The sequence below is a fragment of the Notolepis coatsorum genome (genome assembly GCF_963971535.1).
Source record: "Notolepis coatsorum genome assembly, chromosome: 7".
In the NCBI taxonomy this organism is placed as follows: Eukaryota; Metazoa; Chordata; class Actinopteri; order Aulopiformes; family Paralepididae; genus Notolepis; species Notolepis coatsorum.
Window position 1 is genome coordinate 12,407,643 of NC_140171.1, and position 23,415 is coordinate 12,431,057.

A 23,415-nucleotide genomic window follows, 5' to 3' on the forward strand; every position below is an offset into this window, starting at 1 on the left:
GACACCTGGCTAGGGGCCCGGCATTAGATATTTTTGAGCAAGATCTGAAAAAATATCTTCAGCAAGTGACTAAAATACATGAAGCTGTGTTTCGACAGGAGCAGAGAAAGGAGAAAAGGGGGGTGAAGGAGGCGGAGAAGGAAGCCACCAAACCGAGGCTGATCCCTGGGGACCTGGTCTTCGTAAAGGTCCACAAGAGAAAGTGGTCATCACCCCGGAGAGAGGGCCCGTACGAGGTGATCCGATCAACTGGAACGGCAGTCCAAGGATCAGCGACCTGGTTCCACTTCAATCACTGCATAAAGGCCAGCGGCGATCTCTTGGGGGATACAATCGATCGCAGTTATGCAGAACCCGACATGGAGGGCCCGAGACGGCAACTGGAAGGTGCAGTGCCTGCTGATGCTCCCGCAGATGTTGGCAGCAGTGTGCGGACGGTCGGCCGGGGACAACGACGTCATTGAGAACCGTCACGGTCGACCCGTCCTTGAGGATGACGGGTTTGAGTGGGTAGGAGTCCCACGGGGTCCCGCTCAGGCTCAAGTACCGGCAGGCTTTCATGACCAGGCTCAGAATCAGGCGCCCCCTCTGCCCTCCATTGAGGAAGGGGGGGAGAAGATAAGACTACAACCAAAAGGGGTGTTTCCCGGAGGACCGCAAGGGCATGTTTTTGATTTTGACCATTCCCCCATTACAGGCGGGGATACTTACCACTATACTAACGAGGATCGGGTTGTGAAATGTGCGGTGTCAATGTTGGTGTCAGCAATACGCCCTCAGCAGTATCACAATATGTGTGTAATCATCATCCATTGGAGTGCAGAGCGTAACAGAATGAGATTGAGTTTAGGGGTGGGACGGTGGACGGTGACGCTAAAAGAGGCAACGAAGTTCTGCTCGCTACCATCTGCCTCTAAATACTACTTAAGATCCGTTTCATGTTGGGCCGCTGAATGCACGGTGCGCATAGACCGTCCTGAGAGGCATATAGTGCGTGCATATGCCAACGCTACATTGACGGAGGTAGTAGACGTGGACGGGAGAGCTGACGTCTCCATTTGCGCAACTGCGGTGGGGGTAGATAGGAGGGTTGAGCCTGTCCCGAACCAAGCACAGGGGACAGGGGTGAGGGGAAAAAGGGAGGTCAAGGACACTGAGTCGGAAGAGGTGGGGGGACAGGATATGTTCCAGAGGACAGCCGGAACGTTGAGGGACTCAGTGGGCTCACTCTGGGCCAGGTTGAGGGGTTTGCTTCCTCCCGGGGAACAAGATGGGGGCGACTATGACTATGACGAGGAAGACCCGGAGGCTGACCCGATGTATAGGGCGGCTTTAGGGAATGAGTGGTTTAAGTGGGTCCAGTACACGAGCGCGCAGAATCAGATAGAGGATTGTTATGTCTGCTCCAAGGCACGTCCGGATAGGCTGCTTGTGAAGGGCACGAAGTTCAGTTGGGCTCAGTGTGACAGGGACGCAGAGGCATGGGAGGGGCCCCATAATAGTCGCCCTTGGTGCGAGGCAGAGTGTTTGGGGTTTCTCGGCTCTAGTCGTTTTAAGGCGGCAGGAAACGTCACGGATTTCAAGGATGTCACTATGCGGGAACGTTGTAGGAAATTGGATGTACGTGTGCAGGGGGTAGCGACGGGGTTGCCAATACCCAGAGGTGTCAAACTATGGCTGACCAAGGATTTCGAGTGCTTGCAAAAGGAGGGGACCCGGGACGTAGGGGAGGTGGCAGAGGGGCGGTGCACTACTATTTGGAGCATCACGACTAACTGCACGAAAGAAGGAAAGTGTGGACACGGGGTCGTGTTAAAGGGAGTGGATACCAACCCACGGCCTGTAGCTTGCCCTTTTCATGTCCAGGATATAGCACTGGCGGACCAATACTGGCTCTGCGGCGGTAGGAGGTTGAGGAATACACTTCCTTTAGATTGGTCAGGTAGATGTGCCCGGGTTCAGGCGATCATGCCAATGGTGGTCCTACCATTATCAGTGACGGAAGGACCTTCTGAGTCTCCTATCTCTCGAACGAAGCGTAGCTACAAGGCAGACCCAAGGGTGTATCTGGACAGCATAGGACAGCCAAGGGGCATTCCAGCCGAGTTCATGGCTAAGAATGAGATTGCGGCAGGGTTTGAGTCTATTCTGCCATGGATATCGGTCAATAAGAACACCGGGTGGATCAACTATTTGTTTTACAATCAGCAGCGGTATCTCAACTACACCGAGGAGGCGTTGGATGCAATGGGGGACCAGATGCATACGACTAGTACGGTGGCGTGGCAGAATAGACAGGCTCTGAACTGGTTAATGGCGGAGAAGGGTGGAGTCTGTTCCATGTTTGGACAGTACTGCTGCACATTCATTCCGACGAATGTGGGGCCAGGGGGAAAGTTCTCCGAGGCCATGGCTAAGCTGAAGGATTTGAGGGAGGAGTTGAGGGGGAATTCTGGCCGGAATGAAGAATGGTAGGGGAGTGGGGTGTTGGAAAGATTGGGACAGTGGGGAAGCATAATGATGCAGACGGGGATATCCATTGGGGTGGCAGGGTTGATATTGGTTCTCCTTTTCTGTTGTGGTATGCCTCTCTTGGGTAGGCTGGTAACTTCACACGTAACGAGCCGAATGCTGATGGTGGGGCAGAAAGAGATTGAGCCACCAATCGGGCCATGCCCTCAGCTCTATGCTGCCTTAAAGGGAGACGAGGGGATGGAGGATTAGGGGTATGGTGAGGAAGGGACATTTTCTTTTTGTTTTGTTCAGTTTTGTTTGTTTTATTCCTTTAACTAGGCGTATGGTGAGGAAGGGACATTTTCTTTCTGTTTGGTTCAGTTTTGTTTGTTTTATTCCGTTTACTTCCAAAAAAAAAAAAAAAAAAAAAAAAAACATGTAAAGGTTTTTTGAAGACATTTTGTATTGGTTCTTTCCTTTAAGAGTGACGGGGGATGGTCTGAGTGATGGTTTATTTTTTATTATTTTTGTTTATTTTACTCATGGTCCTGGTCAAACCGGAATGGGAAGGGGCATCGGTATGGAATGGTACGGAGTGTCGGTTCTGAGCCTGAGGAAGCATTGAGAAGAAGTGTTCTGGGGATCGGTTCTGGGGACTGAAGGGACAAATGGGGGGGCTGACGCAGTGGGCAAGATGGGCACCTCCCGTCGAAGATGGGGGGGACACGTGGTGAGGTTGGGACCAGCGCCTCCCGTCCAGGCATGGGGACATGCTTCTACGGGGACTGGAGGTGTGGCGTGGTGGTTGCTGTATTGGCAAAATGTGACTTTTGGCGATACGGTGAAGAGACTATGGCGTGGGCATGGAAGGGGGGCTGAGCGATGGACACTAGGACTCAGTGTTATGGAAGAGACAATGTCATTTTTTTTTGGGGAGGGATGTTCTATGTTTAGTTCTGACGGTCAACTTCTCCTTTCCCTGATGAGAGTCGCGGTTTCCGGCCGGAACTGTGGCTCATTTGGTAAGCGGTGGAGGTTGGGGGGATTTGTCTGTCAGGTTAGGATTATAAGTTGGGGTATTTTTTTGATGTTTTATTATTACTCTTGTTTTGAGCGGTTTTGTGTTTATTGTGAGAACGGTAGTCAGCCTTTGTTGGTCCGTTAGGGGTCCAGTGAATGAAGTAAGCGTTCTTGTTTAGTTAGACATTTAAAATGTATTAGGTTTCTTGTTTAGATTAGGCATTTAAACTTTTACGTTCACATTTTCTTGGTTATATGATTTGGGTGGGACTAGGGATAGCCCCAAATGGGGGAATGTTGTGGAAAATGTGTATATGGAGTGAACTAGTTTAATATAGGTCAACTAGCAGTACTGAAAGACGGTCCGGCTGATGTTCTTAAAACAACTTTGAGATAGACAGATAGACATTTCAGTACATCACGTCGTGTGCTTTTAATCTTGTAATATCTTGTTCTCTCTTTCACACACACACATACGCACACACATCTCACTCAATCATACACACTCATTTTAATCTTGACTCTCTCTTTCACACACACATATACACACACACATCTCACTCAATCATACACACTCATTTTAATCTCGACTCTCTCTTTCACACACACACATATACACACACACATCTCACTCAATCATACACACACTCATTTTAATCTTGACTCTCTCTTTCACACACACATACACACACACATCTCACTCAATCGCATCTCTCTTCGATGTTAAATCTATGTTCTTCTTAATGTCTTTATCTCTCTTCATGTTAAATCTATGTGTCATTTTAATGTACGTCATGTCATATCTGATATAATATGTCACGTCATCATATCTGTCATGTGGGGGCAGGGCTGAGAAGGGATTTATGGGACAAGCACAGGGGTTGAGAAGTCAGAGTGTTTTTGTTCAAGCTGTGGTCAGTCTGCTCGATCCATAGCTCTGCTGTTAAAACTTTCTTTCATTAAACAAATTGCCTGTTGAAATTGGAAATATCGTCTCCTGCTGTGTTAACAACCATCAGCCACAACACTTTCTTTTTCTTTCTTATTGTCGCTGTTTTTATGTCATCTGTATGCGCGATTTAAATGTGATCCGATTCTACCTTGGACTAACTGCTGATTTGCCTGAATTTTGTTTTGAATTTTCCGTGATCCATTTATGCTATAGTATAACGTTGCGACATTAATATGCAGACTCCAAGGTAGATGGTTACAGGGTTGATGCTGAGTAATTATATAATAATTATTGTCGCTGTTTTAATGGCATTTGAATGAGCAATTTAACTGTGATTCGATCCTACCTTGGATTAACTGCTCCGACCGATATCTTTATTGAAACAATGTATGATAACAGGTGGTGTCAGGTGTTGCTTATTACCATCCCCGGATTAATTAATTAATGTGTTTAATTCTATTCTTACATAGGTTATGTAATTTCAGCCGTTGTGCCTGATCAGAGGGACAGCTAAAGGGGTGCACTTTGACCATAACCCTTTTTTTCCCTTCCTTTTTTTTGTCATTGTTTAATTGACATTGTTCACACAATTTTGCACAATTAACCTGTGACCCGATCCTGCCTTAGACTATCGGCTGGGATGCTTTAATTTAATTTTGTTTTGAATTTTCCTATACCCTTTTGGGCTATAACAATGCGACGTTGAAGCGCAGTTTCGGAAATGGTTGGCTGCAGGTTGATGTGGAGTTATTATTTAATAATGGCTATTTTTACCATTATGGTTGTCTCATGTTGGGGCCAGGGCTCAGGTGGGTTTCGACCGATATCTTTATTGAATTTTATTTTTATTATTATTTGTGTTTATTGGACTAGTGGGGGTTTACTCAGGGGTTTATCTAGAGGGGGGTTGGAGTGGGGAGCGTCTTATTGATCCATGTCTCTAGTGGGAAGTGATAGGAAGATGACCATCCTCAGTGGATGGGGCATAGGGTGGGGATTGGAGAGTGGGTATAGGGGGCCTTATAATAGGACGGGGGGGTTAGGGTTTAGAGTAGAAGGAGGGGGGGTTGTAGCTGTGGTGGTATTTTTATGTTTTTTTGTACTGTTGTCTTATATGTGTGTAATTGTTCCTCCTCTGAACTCCTGGGATTGACCGTCCGGGCCCGCCGGGATCAGCACCTCTGTACTCAGCCTGGCTGCACTGGTATGTTCTCTACGCATTTATACAAGCTCGACCATGGCTAAATTGAATATTTTAATTTGGAACGCAGGAGGGCTTAACGCCCCACACAAGCGTGCCAGTGTCCTTTGGCTATTGAAGAGGAGAAATATTGTCCTTGCTCTCCTTAGTGAGACGCATTTATTGGTAGGTGACGTGTCAAGACTGGCAAATCGGCAATATCACGTTATCTCCTCATCCTCAGCCGATGATAAGACGAAAGGAGTAGTCATAGTTACAAGACGTAACCTTGATATCAAAATCTTGGATGTATGGTCGGACACGGAGGGAAGGATTACTATAGCAAAAGTTGAATTCTTGCATAGGAAGATGGCTATAATAGCATTGTATGCTCCTAACACATTTGATTCAGCGTTCTATAATACAATCACGAAGAATATGTTGGAACTTAATGGATACGCTCTCATTGTGGGTGGCGATTTTAATGCGTGCTGGGATGCGGAGATGGATAGGTCCGGGCCCTCTGAAACGAGCGACCAAAAACGGGCCTCTAAGGCCCTTAGGATGTGGGCCAAAGACACGGGGCTCACAGACCTTTGGCGCTTATGCAACCCCACCCTCAAAGATTACTCTCACCCGTCAGCCAGACACAAAAGCTTCTCTCGAATTGACTATGCATTCGCGTCCCCTAATATGTTTGATAGTTTCGATGTCTCATTGGTTCCCTTGGCTCTCTCAGACCACAAGGGGATTTTCCTTACGGCAACCTTTGGCAGGCTCTCCGCAAGAGCTCCCAGATGGCGTTTTAATTCGACCTTGCTAAAGAACGATGACTTCTGTTCTGAGTTCAGGAGTAAACTAGCTGAATTTTTGCAGATCAACGTTGGCACAGTAGAAGACCCTAGGGTCCTGTGGAACGCATTGAAAGGGTTTATCAGGGGTCATGTCACACTATTTGCCTCCAATTTGCGAAAATCCCGGTCAAAAAAGCTAGAAGGACTGGAATCATTATATGCGGACCTATACGCATCCTTGCAAACTAACTATAATGAACGACTAAACACACAACGTAAGATAGTCAAAAAAGAAATAAACTCCATACTTAAACAACAGTCTGAGTTCTTGATACATAGGACAAGACAAAATTACTATTTTCACGGCTCCAGACCTAGCCATCTATTGGCAATGAAAATACGCTCAAATGATCATTTCTCGGATATCCCCTCGATTAGGACGAGCCAGGGTGCAGTCACTACTGATTCGAAAAAGATCAATGACACTTTTAAAGAGTTTTACTCACAGTTATATAGCTCAGAGGGTAATCTTGATGACTCTAAATTTGAATCGTTCATTGGCGGGCTTGAGATACCCCACATTTCTGAGGAAGAGGCCAAGGAACTGGGGAGACCGATTACTCTCGTAGAATTGAGGGAGACGATTATTGAAATGCAGAGGGGAAAGGCACCAGGCTGGGATGGTATTCCACCCGAAGTGTATTTAGCTTTCTGGGACCAACTGGGTCCATTGATGCTCGATATGATCAATTACGCTATCGAACAAGGGGAGTTCTCAAGAGATGTCAATATGGCGTTGATTTCTTTACTTCTCAAGAAGGACAAAGATCCCAATGATTGTGGTAGCTATAGACCCTTGAGTCTTCTCGGGGCCGATTTAAAGGTGTTTGCTAAGGTGCTGGCCCGTCGCCTGCAGAGATTTATGTCTGTATTGGTACACTGCGATCAAACTGGTTTTATCCCGGGGCGTCTGGCTGCAGATAATCTTAGGAGGCTGTTGCATGTAATCGATAACAGTAAAGACAATACAACTCCATCCACAGTTCTGTCTTTGGATGCCATGAAGGCGTTTGACAGACTTGAGTGGTCATACCTGTGGAAGGTACTTGAGGTCATGGGTCTTGGAAAGAGTTTTATTCATATGATTAAAGTCCTGTATGCCTCGCCATCTGCGATGATACTGACAGGCAAAAACTGTTCCACACTCTTTCCAGTCTCCAGATCTTCTAGACAGGGTTGCCCTCTGAGCCCGGGACTGTTCGCGTGTTCGGGTGAGTCCGGCGGTCTCTTGGGAGGGGGAGGAGGAAATGTTTTGTCTGTCTTGTCTTTTGTCTTGTCATCTTGAGTTTAGCTGGGGATATTATGGGGGGGGCAGCTATTTAACTATTTCTTCAATGTTTGGCCACTTTTACACGGTCTCTGTGAGTCTATGGAACACCTCTACAGGTTTTTGTTTTTTCATGAAGGTTCATTGCTCTGTTTTCGGGTCGGTGTTCTCAAAAAATGGTCCTTGTGGTGGATTGGAGATGTACGTTTTATTAATATAGGGTCACACGGCCGGGAATCGGGGCTGAACACTGGGAGAGACCATTTATTAGATAGTACCCCTTGGAATTAAAATTTAGAAGGTTGAACTCTGTTTTCTTTTCTCTTGTCTGTATAATTGTTAGTCTGTATTATTATTATTGTTTTTGTTATTTTCTTGTGAAGTTCTATGTACTGTGATTGTGGTTAATGTGTTGTCTTGTTTCATGTGAATAATAATAAAAAATTTGATAAAAAATATATATATATATATATATATATTATACACACTTAACACTTTAAGTGCCGAAAACGTGTTTAGGCGTCCTTCCCCGCCATGCTCAAGTTGCCGAGGACGCCGTAACTAGTCTTTAATATCAATATTTCAAAAATCTGTGATCGGAATCATATTTTCCATCCGCAGCCTTCACACACAGTTCTGAGCTCCTCTCAAACCTCTAGCGGTTCAAGAGCGCCATCTGGTGGCCGATCGGCAGAAGCGCCAAACAGGAAGTTATGTGGTTGAAGTGCTGATCGTCCATATTACTTCCGGGCACTCTCTATAGGTCCCGGGACTCGATCTCGACACAATACATAGCGATCCGTTGCCAATAACTCGATAAACAACATGATTTGGACGTATATACTATTATACAACCTGGAAATAGATCGCGTATTTCTACATCCCATAATAGGAATATTTCAGTTCCACGCTCATCGTCCAACGGCGCGAGGAAGATACGGTAAGATTCAGCGTTATTTTTGAACGTGTTCGATATAAACTGCTCTGATGATCATATCACCCACACTAGATGAATGATATAACGCTGCCCACGGAATTATAAACGATCCCCCGCCCATCCGGTCATCATCAGATGATACGTAGAAACTTCTAGAAGTACGTCCAATTGAAATTTTTTATCTCGCACAGATTCCTACCAAACTGTATTTCATCATCAATATAATGCATTTGGAGCTATAAATCACGTTCTGGAGAAAGCTGCAGAAAGAGATGAAAACATACTTATACTTTAGACCATATTTTACTATGAATATGTGAATGAAAAAGTTTAACGTTGCTACACAATGAACAATACATATAGGACCTTGAATGGGCCCTAATAATGGCAATTTAGCAATATAATTTAAAAAGTTATAGCCCTGCAAAGAAGGGGAAATTTTCCATAGACAAATAGAGCTGGCAAGGGATGGTATATCATGAATTTAGCCTTAGGCAATCAAAGTGTTAAATTAAATAATGTCTTTTTTTTCTATTATCTTTCCCCCCCTCCTTTTTCCGATTTTTCTCCCATCCCACTGTTAGTCGTTATGCCAATTCCCAACCCCCTTCCTGGTTGTTGCGCACCCCCCCCCTACTGTTGGTCCGGGAGGCCGGAGACTGTCACATGCTTTCCTCCGACACATGTGCAGCCAGCCAGCAGCCAGCCTGGCGGCGCAGATTCTCACCGGGAGAGTGTAACGTGGAAGGTCACACTACCTTTCTCCAGATCCTACCGTCGCTGTGCAGGCGCCCCGACCGAACTGTAGGGGTCGCTGTCCACAACACCCAGGACCCACCCACGGCTTCCCTCCCCCTAACTCAGCCAAACAAGTTAGTATAGCGATCAGCCCAAGCCAAGGCAATGCTGACTCTCCGGGAGTCGAGACCGCAGCCTCTTGCATTGGTGACGAGCACAATCTCCCCTACGCCACCTGACCGCCAAAATAATGTATTTGAGATTCTGATTTTATATGTCTGCACTTTATGTGCTAATTTTATGCCTGTCTTTTTTCTGTTGTGAAGCACTTTGAGCTGTAGTTTCTGTATGAAAGGTGCTATACAAATAAAGTGTATTATTATTATCTTAAACTAATTTAATCTATTGAACCGTAGTTGCATTCAACAGGTTGTTATTACTCTGACTTCTTTCAGAAGACCAGCGCGCACACACACACTTCACCCTACCTCTTCACCCTACCTCTGCCTAGAACCAACGCTCTAAAGAAAACTGCAATGTATAGAGCCATAACATACTGGAATAGGATCCCATTACATATTATACGGACGGAAAACAAGGACAGTTTCAAAAAGAAACAAAGGAGCCATAATTAATATATGTCATGCATGAGTGTAGCTGCAGCCATGTTATCCAAAACTTCTTCTGATTACTTTGTGTGTTTTTTTCTCTTTTCTTTTTAAAGGTATGGTGAAATCGATGTTTTAGTAACATTGATGAGCAACCTGTTCCACCCCTCAGGGTCGGTACCGACCCCTTTTGCCATTATGATCATAGATCCATATTTTTATGAGTGATGGAAATAATTTGCGATTTTAAAATCAACCGTTTTCAAGTATTAACATCACAAACATGTCACAAAAGCATGTAGAATGTAAAACGTGAGGTTAGCAATAGGTTATAAGTGTCATAATATGGTTCTACCTTCTCGTTTTGAAGAAGTATAATCAGAGCTGAATCCGAGCTGGCGACCATTTTGAAAATTTAGAAAAAAGGGAATTGTAGTTTGATGTCGGCCATTTTGTCGAGGGCATTCATAGGTGTAGATCAGCGTTGACATTTTTCCGAACTACATTTCCCTTCAAGTTTTACGGGGGTTCAAAGTTCAGAGTTGAATTATGAATAATGGCAATAATTATAATAATTCGCCATAATAAGCCACAAAAGGTAACGATTTGACAAATATTGAAACGCAGTTAGTTTCTCCTCCATATTGTTAGCATGTGGGAACAATTAGATCTGAAATTAGTTTCAAAATGGTTGCACTGTGAGAAAAATAAAAACTACAGTGAATTACAGTAGATAATCATTATCTGTTATTATGCACACCTGGTGATACTAAATCCAAATTGAACTCGGGCATTTGAAAGATACTATATGTATATATATATATAGAAATGTGCGAATTGGCTATAATAAGGTAATGTATAAGCATATATTCTATATTCGATAATAATATTTCAACTTGCATTGGTCCGGATGGGAGAATTCAGTACTGTATATACAGAACCTTTGGTATTATCATCTTCCCTTTATTAATTTCCTTAGATTTTTTGTACACATGATCTCAAGAGGGTACTGAACGAGGTTTTTTAAGTCTGGTCATTATTATCATGGTGTTATTCACTGTCAAAGATGAAAAGAAAGATCATAATTCATATTTCCTTTGTTTCATCACAATTTAAGCAAGCCTAGTAATAGACAATATTTCTGACACTGAATACATTCACTGAGGTCCATAGATGTACCTAGATACCAAGAATATGCAAATAGCCCTTGTAGAAGTGGAGCAATATTCCATTTACCTAGGTATACATTTTATGCAGAGTTTCACCTGGGGTGGAACACTGTATTTTGTATTGTTTTTTTCTGTTTCTTTGCTTGCATGTAATTTTAGCCATCTTAATTGTTAGTTTCATTGTGTATTGTATGTTGAGTACTGACTTTTAATAATTCTGTTTTGCAATAATTGTTTTTGTGTGTTTTTTTGTGTGGACCCCAGGAAGACTAGCTGGTTGCCATGGCACCAGCTAATGGGGATCCGTAATAAAATAAAATCAAACACACACAGACACACACAGAGACTGCTCCCTCCCTGGTCCCCGCTCGCCCCCACCCTTTTTCTACCTGAGCAGTGTGTCTGTCTCTGTGTGTCTGTGTGAGCTTGGTTAGCCAACGTTAGCTAGCGTTAGCTAGCGTTAGCTCCGCGGCTAACGGTAGGTTGCCCTGAATTAAATGAATGACTAGGTTCTAAAGCATTGGAGTAGTTTTCACTGCACATAGAAACAGTCAAACAGCGGGAGCATTTCGGGAGCATATGACCAAAACCCAGGCAATTTCAAGCCCTTAAGGCTACATGTGTGGCGCTAACGTTATTGTTTTAAAATGCGCATCTGTCAAAAAACCTTGGCAGCGATAAGAGGAATTGATAGTCACGGAGGCATACGATTCCAGGAATCGGACAATTAGGAACCGGCTCCCATCCCTAGCTATAACTATATTTTATATTATAGCTATGGATACAATACCATGGTCATTTGACCGTAAGAACCTTCCGTTCAAGATGTGAAAAAGAAATAGAAATGTCATACGCTCGGATCACAATGAAGACATTCTTGGATCAACGCAAGATTGATATCATATAGCCCTTATCTTGACTAGGATGTACCCCAAAAAGAATATTCCAATTATCTGATCGCCATTCCAAGTATTGATGTCCATCGTGTCGCAAACATAATCCACCACACAACATGGATCGGGAGTATTTGATTCTTCTCAATCCGAGCGTTATAACCGTTCCGTCTTGCCCAGAGAAAAATAGCTGACCCGGACCCATATAATCGACGCACAGCCGAAGATACAAGTTTTCAAAGGGTGCTCGATACCGCCGCCTGGGAGGATCTGGCCGGTACTGCACCTTTGAAGTCCCAGTATGCCTTTTACAGGCAACATAGAGCTCCCCGACATTGAATAGGGTATTAAAATAAAAATAAAAGGAAAAACGACCCAGAAACGAGAATTCTCGTTTATGGCACTGAAAGTTAAGAGGTTAAGACCTTTTTAAGACTTTTCAAGGTATTTTATTAAATGTAAGACTTTGTAAGACCCTGCGAGAACCCTGTAGTAGGAGGTCGGACTTCAATTGACACTAAACATTCAGATCCAAAAATATGATTGTCTATGGTGAAAATGGTTGGTATTGGTCATTCGCAGCTATGAATGGTTGCATTCTTTAGTATGGTTACAACAACTCTATATCTTATTATGGTTATTGATGCAACTCTATATCTTATTATAATATCCTCTTGTTGTTCTCCTGTGCTATATACTCACATCGTCGTAGACAGCAGGACAGGCCTTCAGAAGCCTGACAAAAAACATGACCAGCTCAGGACGCGACAGCGGTGTGGCCCCTAGGGAGGAGGAAGGGAGAAGGTTTAGCTCGTCTTATAAAAGAAACATTTGTCTCAGATCGACAGGGGATGTGTGGTAGGTCTTCACAGCAAACACAACATCATACCAAAGCCCCAGGCAGCAGCCTCACAGAATACACAACATCATACCAAAGCCCCAGGCAGCAGCCTCACAGAATACACAACATCATAGCAAGGCCCCAGTCAGCAGCCTCACAGAATACACAACATCATACCAAAGCCCCAGTCAGCAGCCTCACAGAATACACAACATCATAGCAAGGCCCCAGTCAGCAGCCTCACAGAATACACAACATCATAGCAAGGCCCCAGTCAGCAGTAGGGCTGCGCAATTTTGGGAAATAATCTAATTGCGATTTTTCGGACAGATATTGCGATTGCAGCCCAACAGAGGTTTATTGTAAAATGTGGCTTGCATCTGGCCTACGCGGTGGGTCTGCTCGGGACACAGAGCCTGGAAATGTTTCTTTTTACATGGGAATCGATACCGGTACCCAACGGTACCTTTTTTCTGGAGAAGCCGCGCAGCTCAGTGAGGATTATGTTCTTCGACTTCTCCAGTGCCTTCAACACCATCCAGCAGTCACTGCTAGCTCTCTGTGATGCAGCTGGAGCACGGCTTGGTGGCCTGGATCAAGGACTACCTCACTGACAGACTGCAGTACATCAGACTACAGGACAGTCAGTCTGACGTAGGGCTGGGCGATATGGCCAAAAATGATATCGCGATAACGATAACAATATCATATCACTCGATATTCGATATTATTATAAGTATAAAAAATCTTTAGTGTTACATCCCCTCACACTCTAGTTCTCAGGCTGCAGCTGGTTTGAAAGCAAAAGTAAACCGGCTTCTCTGCTGGCTGTGGCTCCAGGGGATTTGAACAGTTCTGGCTCTGCTCGTTTCTTTTGGAGCTTTTTTGGTGGACAAACCAAAACACCAGACTAGCTCTGCTAGCACACATAGCCTACAGTGTACAGATGGTTTCAAACTGTATTTTAAATTAGAAAGCAAACTAAATAAATGGACAAGAGAAAAATAAATCTCAATTTGGTCTCAGTATTGTCATTTGGACAAGCAAAGCCATTACTTTAAGTTGCAGGCAAGAAAGACAAGTCTGTCCACTGTCTCTGGTTTTAAAACTGCCATGTTGCAGGTCACAAACCCCCCAAAAAAAAAAATATATATATATATATATATATATATTAGGGTGCATCAAAATACACATTTCCAGCGTATTGATTTGTATGGGTGCTAAAAGTGTTACCATCCATGTAAAAACAATACATGCAAAATATTTTTGCAATACGAGGTGATTTAGATGTGCAACGGTACATCAGTACATGCTGTCCTCTCCCAACATGGCCTGCTGTTAGTGTCTGTGTGTGTCTGTGTGTGTGTGTGTGTGTGTGTGTGAGTTGCAACATTGTTTCATCTCGCACCTGGTCCTGCAATTTTTGGGGGGATGGGCGGGATGGGCCTATAAATAGCTTTACCTGTGTGGCTCTGCATCACAGTTTACTCAATACCCCCAACTCCACCATCACCCACCACATGATCCAGCTCTCCAACTATATCTCCAGCTATCCAGTTCTCACAAGATGGCGTCGCCGCCCTTAGGCTCCCGCCAGAGCAGCCGCAGCCTGGTCTTTGGTCTGGGCCCCAGCATAACCAATGCAGATGCCATCATCACTGGTGCCAAACTGCCAAGTGGTCGCCAGATCTTGCGGTGCATGCTGTACAACTGCGACACGCAACTGCATGCCTAGCGGCCAGGTTTGACCGGAGCCTTGTCACGGTTCCATGCGGCTAAGGACGTTTTGGAGCAGGTGCAGCCATTTTATGGAAAGGCCAATATTCCAATGGTGAGTGATCGTCGAGCATGCGTCAAGATAGTAGCGCTTGTCGATGCTAGCAACAAGCTGCAGCAAATTCCAAAGGCCAGGCGCTCCAGTGAGGCTACAGCTCGACTGGTGGACGCAATGGAGCACAAGCTGGATGCCACATTCCCGCTGTGGTCTCCAAATGCAGAGGAGCTGATCTGTGATCCAGAGGACATTGCTTTCCTGGCCAGCATGAAGGGCGACAGAGTGGCCACATTTGGAGCATTGGATGCCAATCTGCAATCCAAGTTGAAGCGGCGACAGGAGCGTGAAGCAGCGCAGCAGGCATGCTTTACCAAGGAGCAGCAGGAGATGACTGCGAGGTCCAGCATGGCGGTGGTGTTGGAAAGCGAAAGTGATGAAGACAGCAATGCAGATGAAACAGCTGCTCCACCGGCTGAGAACACACCCACCCGTGAGCGTAAGAAGACTGGCACCACAGCCTTCATTCCATCAGACATTCTCAGCCGGCCGAGTCTTGTGTCACTGGCTACACGGTTGAAGATCACACCAATGCAGCAGGCTGCCTTCACGCGCGGTCTGATCGAGGAATCCGGTGGCAATTCGGCAATGGTCTCCACATCCTACGCAACAGCAGACCGAGCGCGCCGCCACGTGTTGCAGGCCATCAGTGAGGACCAGCAAGAACAGTGGACACCACCTCCCATGTGCACCTTGCACTGGGACAGCAAGTTGACGCCAATGCTCAACAATGTGCGCCAGTTGGAGGAGCGTCTGACATTGGTGATCGGAGACGCGGAGCGGCTCAAACTGCTTGGTGTGCCAGCATACATGAAGGGGACTGATGAGGCATGTGAAACGATCATTGCCCGGCTGACATGCAAGCTGCTGCAGGACTGGTGCTGCACCGATCAGGTTGTCAACATGGCATTTGACACCACCGCGTCAAACACTGGCCATCTCACTGCAGCCTGCATTGCCATCCAGCTCTCACTGGGTCGACCATTGCTCTGGTCCGGGTGCCGGCACCACATCGGCGAGGTGCTCCTCAGCCACATCTTCACTGACCTCAAGGTGGAGACGTCACGCTCGCCAGAGGTTACATTGTTTACACGTCTGCGCGACAACTGGAACCTGTTGCCACACAAGGACAGCGGCCCATTGGCCCGCTACATTCCTGGCGATGCCGAAACACCGTTCCTGGGCAAGTTGCGTGCTGAACTAATTGTGTGCGCTGCAGGAGTGCTCGACTACAAGCGAGGCGACTATCGCAAGTTCGTGCAGCTATGTCTTGTGTATCTGAGTGCAGACAGTGCAGAGCACACTCCAGTTAACTTCCAACGACCGGGAGCACTGCACAAGGCGCGGTGGATGGCTAAGCTGCTCTACACTCTCAAGCTGGCCTTGATGGAGCAGCACATTGCCTTGCTTCCTCAGGGGACCATCACTACGCAGCAGCAGGTGCTGAAGATTCGGGCATTTGCCAACTTCATCACGCACATCTACGCAACGTGGTGGTTGACCTGCGACACGGCCGTAGATGCGGCATGGAATTACCTTACACTCTACCACAACCTGTACGCATACAAGTCTGTTGACGAGGGCATCGCAGCATCAGCGATTAAGGCGCTGAAGCGGCACCTATGGTACCTGTCAGGCGAGATGCTGCCCCTGGCACTCTTCAGCACCAAGGTGCCAGTTGGCGAGCGGCGCGCACTTGCAGATGCTATATTGGAGCACAAGCCGGCTGATATATCCATGCAAGCCCCACAGCTCCGCTTTGGCACCGGCTTCGGCAAGCCAAAGTTTCCAACCCTCTCGCCGACCACCAGCTTGGCTGACCTCGCCAACCCAGACTGCTGGTTCGGCATGCACCTGCTGCACATCGATCCCGCGTTTCTTTCACTGGATGTAGAGGATTGGGTTACCAGTACAGCATTTCAGATGGGTGCAGTGAATGTACGTGCCATCAATGTTGTGAATGACTGTGCCGAGCGTGGCATCAAACTGACGTCAGACTTTGTGGCAGCAGCCAGGAGCGAGGAGCACCTGCAGAATGTGCTACAGGCAGTTGAGCATGACTGCTCAACACAGCCAAATCTTCGCTGCTGCAAGCGCAAGCTGGACCAGGTCTAGGACTCTAGGATGCTTGAGACATGTTTGAAAGACTATTTCAATGTTGTTATCAAACATTTTGTTCTTAAATGTTAGGGTTAATAAATGTTGTTCTCAAAAACTATTTCTTGCCGTTTTTGAAATTGCCTTGTCATGTTATCTAGTAAAACGCCCAAAAAGGCCAATTTTCATATATTTCACATGCTGTGTGGTACCTCTAAATCTCAACGAATCTTTCCCAAACTTTGCACAAATCATTTTTATGTTTGTCCGAACAGAATGCAACCCCACACAGATTTATATGTTGAGATTAAATTTTTGCATTGCAATTTGATGCACCCTAATATATATATATATATATATATATATATAAAAAAAAATCGATATTTCACGATAATTATAGAATAGAATAGAAAACTTTATTGCCATTTCAACACATGGTTGATTGGGATCTGTCTTGGTGCCAGCACATACAGTACATAAATTATAAAAACATACAATATAAAAACACAAGAATACATGCAATACAATCCCCACAATAAAGGTTTTACACAAACAATTAAAAAGAAAAAAATGCTGCGGTCAGGTGGCGTAACGGAGATTGCGTTCATCACCATCCCCGGAGCGGCTGGATTCGCCTGTTCGAATCCAGCTCACAGCTCCGGGGTTGTCACCAGCTTGGCTGGCCGTTCACACTAATACAATTGGCAGTATTAGAGGGTGGGAGAAGCTGGCGGGGTGGGTCCGGGTCGTTGTAAACAGCGACTCCTACAGTTCGGTCGGGGCACCTGCTAAGCGCGGATAGGATCTAAGTGGGATAGTGTGATCCTTCCACACGCTACGCCCTCTCAGTGAGAATCCGCGCTGCCAGGTGAAAAGAAGCGGTTGATTGGCTGGACGTGTGTCGGAGGAAGCACGTGGTAGCCTCCACTCTCCCAGACAGACTGTGGGGGGTAAGTGCGCAGCGACCAGGAAGGGGATTGGGAATTGGCATAACGACTAACATTGGGATGGGAGAAAATCTGAGGAAAAAGGAGGGGGAAAAAGATGAATAATAAAAAATAAAAAAATAAATGCTACAGTACCTAAAATAAATAGCTCAGTGTTCCAGTTTAAAGTGCATATTGCCTTAAAGTCGGCTGGTGCTAGCCCTAGTGGTGTAAAGTGCCTGTACATTTGTACTTGAGTTCAGGTGACGGACAGCCTCAGGATATGTACTGTTTGTAAAACGGGATGTCCTGCACCTGAAACCTGAGTCTTCTGCCAGAGGGAAGGGGGTTAAAGAGGTCGTAAGCAGGGTGAGAAGGGTCCCTGATCACCTTCTCCCCTTTCCGCCTGATTTGTGTGGCATAAATGGAGGCCACAGAGGGGAGATCACAGCAGATGATTTTTGACGCTGTGCGTACAGTTCTTTCTAGATGTCCCCTATCATGGAAGGTGGTGTTTCCGTACCGCACAGTCATTGAGAAGGTAAGGACACTCTCCACAGTGGCTCTGTAAAAGCTGAGCATCGCCTCCCTGGACACTTTTTAAGCTGGCGCAGGGAGTGGAGCTTCTGGTGGGCTTTGCTAATTATGAGGCTAAATGATCACATATGGTGATGCAGAGGAATTTAAAACTGTCTACCCTCTCCACCTGCTGGCCGTTTATGTACAGAGGAGGGTGGACTGCCTCCCCACGCCGGAAGTCAACTATAATTTCCTTTGTCTTAGAGATGTTTAAAAGCAGGTCGTTCTCCTTGCACCATACAGCAAAGCTATCAACTTCAGCTCTATAGGCTGATTCATCCCACTACTGTTGTGTCATCAATTATCGTTATCGTTATATCGCCCCAGCCCTAGTCTGACGTACTGGTGAGCAACACCGGCACCTCCCAAGGAACTCTGCTGTCACCCTTCCTCTTCACCCTCTATACCTCAGACTTCTGCCACAACTCAAGCGGGTGCCACCTGCAGAAGTTCTCTGACGACTCCTCAATAGTTTTTTTTTTTAATGCAGTCAGGCCACTGAACTTAGAAGCAGGCCAAGCCAATGTTTCTAGTTGCAGCGGCACAATAGTTAGATAACCTAGGTGGGGAACAACCAGGAGATAACTGCAACTCACACAAGTTGGAGAACTATCCCTCTCTCTCTCTCTTGCTCACACACACACACAAAGGGAGCTGCATGTGAAAAATCTACTTTGCATTTGATATATTGCAAATATATATGCCATCACACACACTGGCATTTAAAGGGTTAGAATTATAAAATGAATATGTGGTGTTATGATCAGGTTTTTGAAAGAAGAAAGATTTATGAAAGAAAAAGTGGTAAATTATTATAACAGTAATATTTTTATGGCGTTTTTTATGGCGTTTTTGAAGGACAATTTATTCCTTTTTTTCAATCTGATATTACAAAAAAACTGAAAATCCATCAAAATCAGTGTTGTTGCTAATCATACATATGCTAGCCTGTTTTTTAACAATAATTTGTGATGCCATCACAAACACTGGCATTTAAAGGGTACAAATTAAAAAAATCCTACACCGGAATGCAGGAAATTAAGTCTTTGTAACAAAAAATGTCCTGGTGGGGGACCCCCAGACCCCCGCTTAAAAAGTGGCCTAACTGGGGCTATATTTCGCACTATATTTCCTGGCCTGAATGATTTGCCCAGTGCGGCCCTGGTTAAAAGCCTCCAATGCTTATTAGTGTGTGTGCGTTTGAACGTTTGCATGTTTCAACCATACATTTCCATTTATAAAAAAATTTAAGATTTTTTTTTCTTTTTATATAAATTTTATAAACAAATATATTTACCTCCTATAATAGTGGGGGTCACGGCTCTCTGACACCGTTATTTCGGGGGTCGCGGCCTGAAAACTTTGGGAACCCCTGCTCTAGTCCAACGGCTGGGGTGCTCCGAGGAGAGGATTGGGAAGCACTTCAGATTCAGATTACTTTATTCGCCATTTTATACAGGTACAAAATGGAACGTGATTAGACATTACAGTGCATACTTTTTTCACAATTAAGAACAATACAACAGTAAATAAATAATTTTAAGTAAAGTGCAAGACAGGACAGAACAGTGAGACAACAATAAGACTGTGAAAGTGCAGTGGTTGGGGACATGGATACAGTGCAACACAAAGTTCAAGTCCAGAAGTCCAGCCCTAGCAGCTCGCCATAGAGGGGGGGGGGGGGGGGGGAGCAGGGGGACACCTGACTCGTTTACCAGGCGAGCTGCTGAGGGGAAGAAACTCAAGTCTGTGGCGGGACTTTAGTGTCTTGGGCAGCCGTAGCCGCCTGCCGTGGGGGAGCATGTTAAAGAGGTTGTGACCCGGGTGGGCGGGGTATGCCATGATCTTCCTCGCCCTCCTCAAGGCCCTGGTGGAGTGTCGGGACTCGAGGGAGGGAAGGGGGCAGCCGATCACCCTCTCCGCCGAGCGTATCACCCGCTGCAGCTTGGCCTCGTCTCTGGCCGTGGCTGCAGGGAACCAGGTGATGATGGAGAGGGTGAGGATGGACTGGATGATGGCGGTGTAAAACTGGACCATCATGGTCCTCGGCAGCCTGAACTTCCTCAGCTGACGTAGGAAGTACATCCGCTTCCGGGCCTTTTTATTGAGAGCGATGGTGTTCAGCTCCCATTTCAGGAGAGCAATCTCTGCAATCTCTCATAGATCTGGCCTCTTTATTTTGCTCTCAAAGTGCACCAGATTGATGCATTTAACTTTTAAATAGACATTTAATCCGGGGGAGCATTCCCCCCGACCCCCCTAGAGGGTCCAGGGTTCACCCACCACAGTCTCATAAAACACTGTCCCTGTATTGTAAATAGTTCATATGTGTGTTGTCACTACTGTATGTAAAATTGTAAATAAGTTAATTTATGTGTTGTAAATAAATAGTTAATATTTATTTACCTAATTTATGTGCAATGGTTTCATTTCAGCTCAGTGTAGAGAAATGCACCGATACTAACAACCGCCTTACTGCGCGCGTTTATGACAACACTGTTAACACTTTGGTCGCCAAAAACGCCTTACCACGTCATTCCCCGCCATGCTCATTCTGCCAAAGACGCTGTACCACGTCATTGAGATCAATATTTCAAAAATCTATCAATCATATTTCTCCCCCGGAGACTTGAGATCTACTGTTGATCCCCTCTCAACTCTCCAACGGTTCAAGAGCGCCATCTGGTGGCCGATCGGCGGATCGCTCAAACCGGAAACGGAAGCTGGTGCTCATTCCAATTCGGTCCTATCACTCGCTAATAGTCCCGACTAAGCTAGACACAATGGATAGCAATCCGTTACCAATAACTCGATAAACAACATGATTTGGACGTATATACTATTATACAACCTGGAGATGGATCGCATATTTCAACATCCCATAATAGGAATATTTCTGCTCCACGCTCATCGCCCAACGCTACGAGGAAGCTACGGTAAGTTTCAGCGTTATTTTTTAACGTGTTCGATACAAACTGCTCTAATGATCATATCACCCACACTAGATGAATCATCCAACGTTGGCCACGGAATTATAAACGACCCCCCCCCCATCCGGTCAACATCAGATGATAAGTAGTAACTTCTAGAAGCACGTCCATTTGAAATTTTTTATCTTGCGCAGATCGCTATCAAACTGTATTTGATCATCAATATAATGCATTTAGGGCTATAAATCACGTTCTGGAGAATGCTGCAGAAAACGATAAAAACATACTTATACTTTAGACCGTATTTTAGTATGAATATGTGAATGAAAAAGTATAACGTTGCTACACCCTGAACAATAGATACTCGACGTTGAATGGGCCATAGTAATGTCAATTTAGCAATACAATTTAAAAAGTTATAGCCCTGCAAAGAAGGGGAACTTCTCCATAGACAAATAGAGCTGGCGTGGGATGGTTTATTATGAATATAAGCCTGGCGACCAAAGTGTTAACACCACGTATCCGTGACACGCGCCCCCCGCAACAACACTAGTAGTTTTGGGGGGCCCATCACCCCCCCTGAAAAAGACGTGATATCCTTGGAAAACGCTACTCTGTTAGAAACTGTTTTATGATTCTTCGGCAATAGGCGGGAAGAACAACCAAGAGCTGGGAGTATCATGATTAGATTTACCAGAGTAACGTTGTAATATTCATAGTTTCAACCTCAAACTAAGCCCACGACCTCTTCCATTCCTGAAAACGATGTATTCGGATTAGGTGAACCATTTATCAGTACAGATAGGCGGGTAGTATAACAACGGGATGTTCCGGTAGGACGTCAGTCCTACATTAAACGGGACATTAGTCGCGTGTGTTTCGAGACCGTGAATACTGGTTAAAATGGTATATTGAATCTAATATAGCGCTGTTAAATTTCGAAGTTCAGGTTCGGTCGTTATGCTTTTTAATGACGATGTATAGTGTATATCAAGGGTATAAAAGCCTTATCGCAGCATGGTGCTGGTCGATTAAACGAACAGCAATCCGATACAGATCAGGTATATACACACGTTATCTTTTATGTATTATTGTTTGTTTGTTTGTCTGTTTACGTTTCGTTTGTATGTGCACAGTATTATAGGACCCGTCGCGTTGCTTTATTAACACTTTAATCGCCGGGAACGCCGTAACTTGTCTTTGCTCGCCATGCTCATTCTGCCGAAGACGCCGTAACACGTCTTTGATATCAATATTTCAAAAATCTGTGATCGAAATCATATTTCTCCTCCGGGGACCTGATATATACTGCTGAGTTCCACTCAACTGTCTAACGGTTCAAGAGCGCCATCTGGTGGCCGATCAGCAGATCGGCCAACAGGAAGTGATGCGCCAAACAGGAAGTGCTCATCCATATTTCGTCCGGGCACTCGCGATCGTTAGCCGGACTCCATCTCGACACACTGGATAATCAATCGCTCGCCCTAACTCAATAAACAACGTTATTTGGACGTATATAGTATTATACAACCTGGAAATGGTTCATCTAGATCAACATCCCATAATCGAAAACTGTCTACTCCAAGCTGATCGTCCAACGGCGCGAGGAAGATACGGTAAGATCCAGCGTTATTTTCTAATGTGTTCCATATAAACTGCTCTGATGATCATATGACCCACACTACATGAATCATCTAACGTTGGCCACGGAATTATAAACGACCCCCCCCCCCATCCGGTCAACATCAGATGATGAGTAGTAACTTCTAGAAGCACGTACATTTGACATTTTTTATCTGGCGCCGATCGCCATCAAACTGTATTTGATCATCAATATAATGCATTTAGGGCTATAAATCACGTTCTGCAGAATGCTGCAGAAAACGATAAAAACATATTTATACTTTAGACCGTATTTTAGTATGAATATGTGAATGAAAAAGTAGAACGTTGCTACATCCTAAACGATAGATAATTGACGTTGAATGGGCCATAGTAATGTCAATTTAGCAATACAATTTAAAAAGTTATAGCCCTGCAAAGAAGGGGAACTTCTCCATAGACAAATAGAGCTGGCAGAGGATGGTATAAGGATGTACATAAGCGTGGCAGAGAAAGGGTTAATATGCCCGAGGCCGA

General features: G+C 45.2%; 1 protein-coding gene across 1 annotated transcript in view; it reads right to left on the bottom strand.

Moving 5' to 3' along the window:
- The window catches only part of LOC311232029 (uncharacterized protein), an 88,557-nt gene that overhangs the window by 31,308 nt on the left and 33,834 nt on the right, over positions 1-23,415 (bottom strand). Inside the window, exon 13 of the mRNA XM_084318695.1 lies at positions 12,775-12,854. Within this exon, the coding sequence (XP_084174821.1) occupies positions 12,775-12,854 (80 nt within the window). The remainder of the gene's footprint in view (positions 1-12,774; positions 12,855-23,415) is intronic.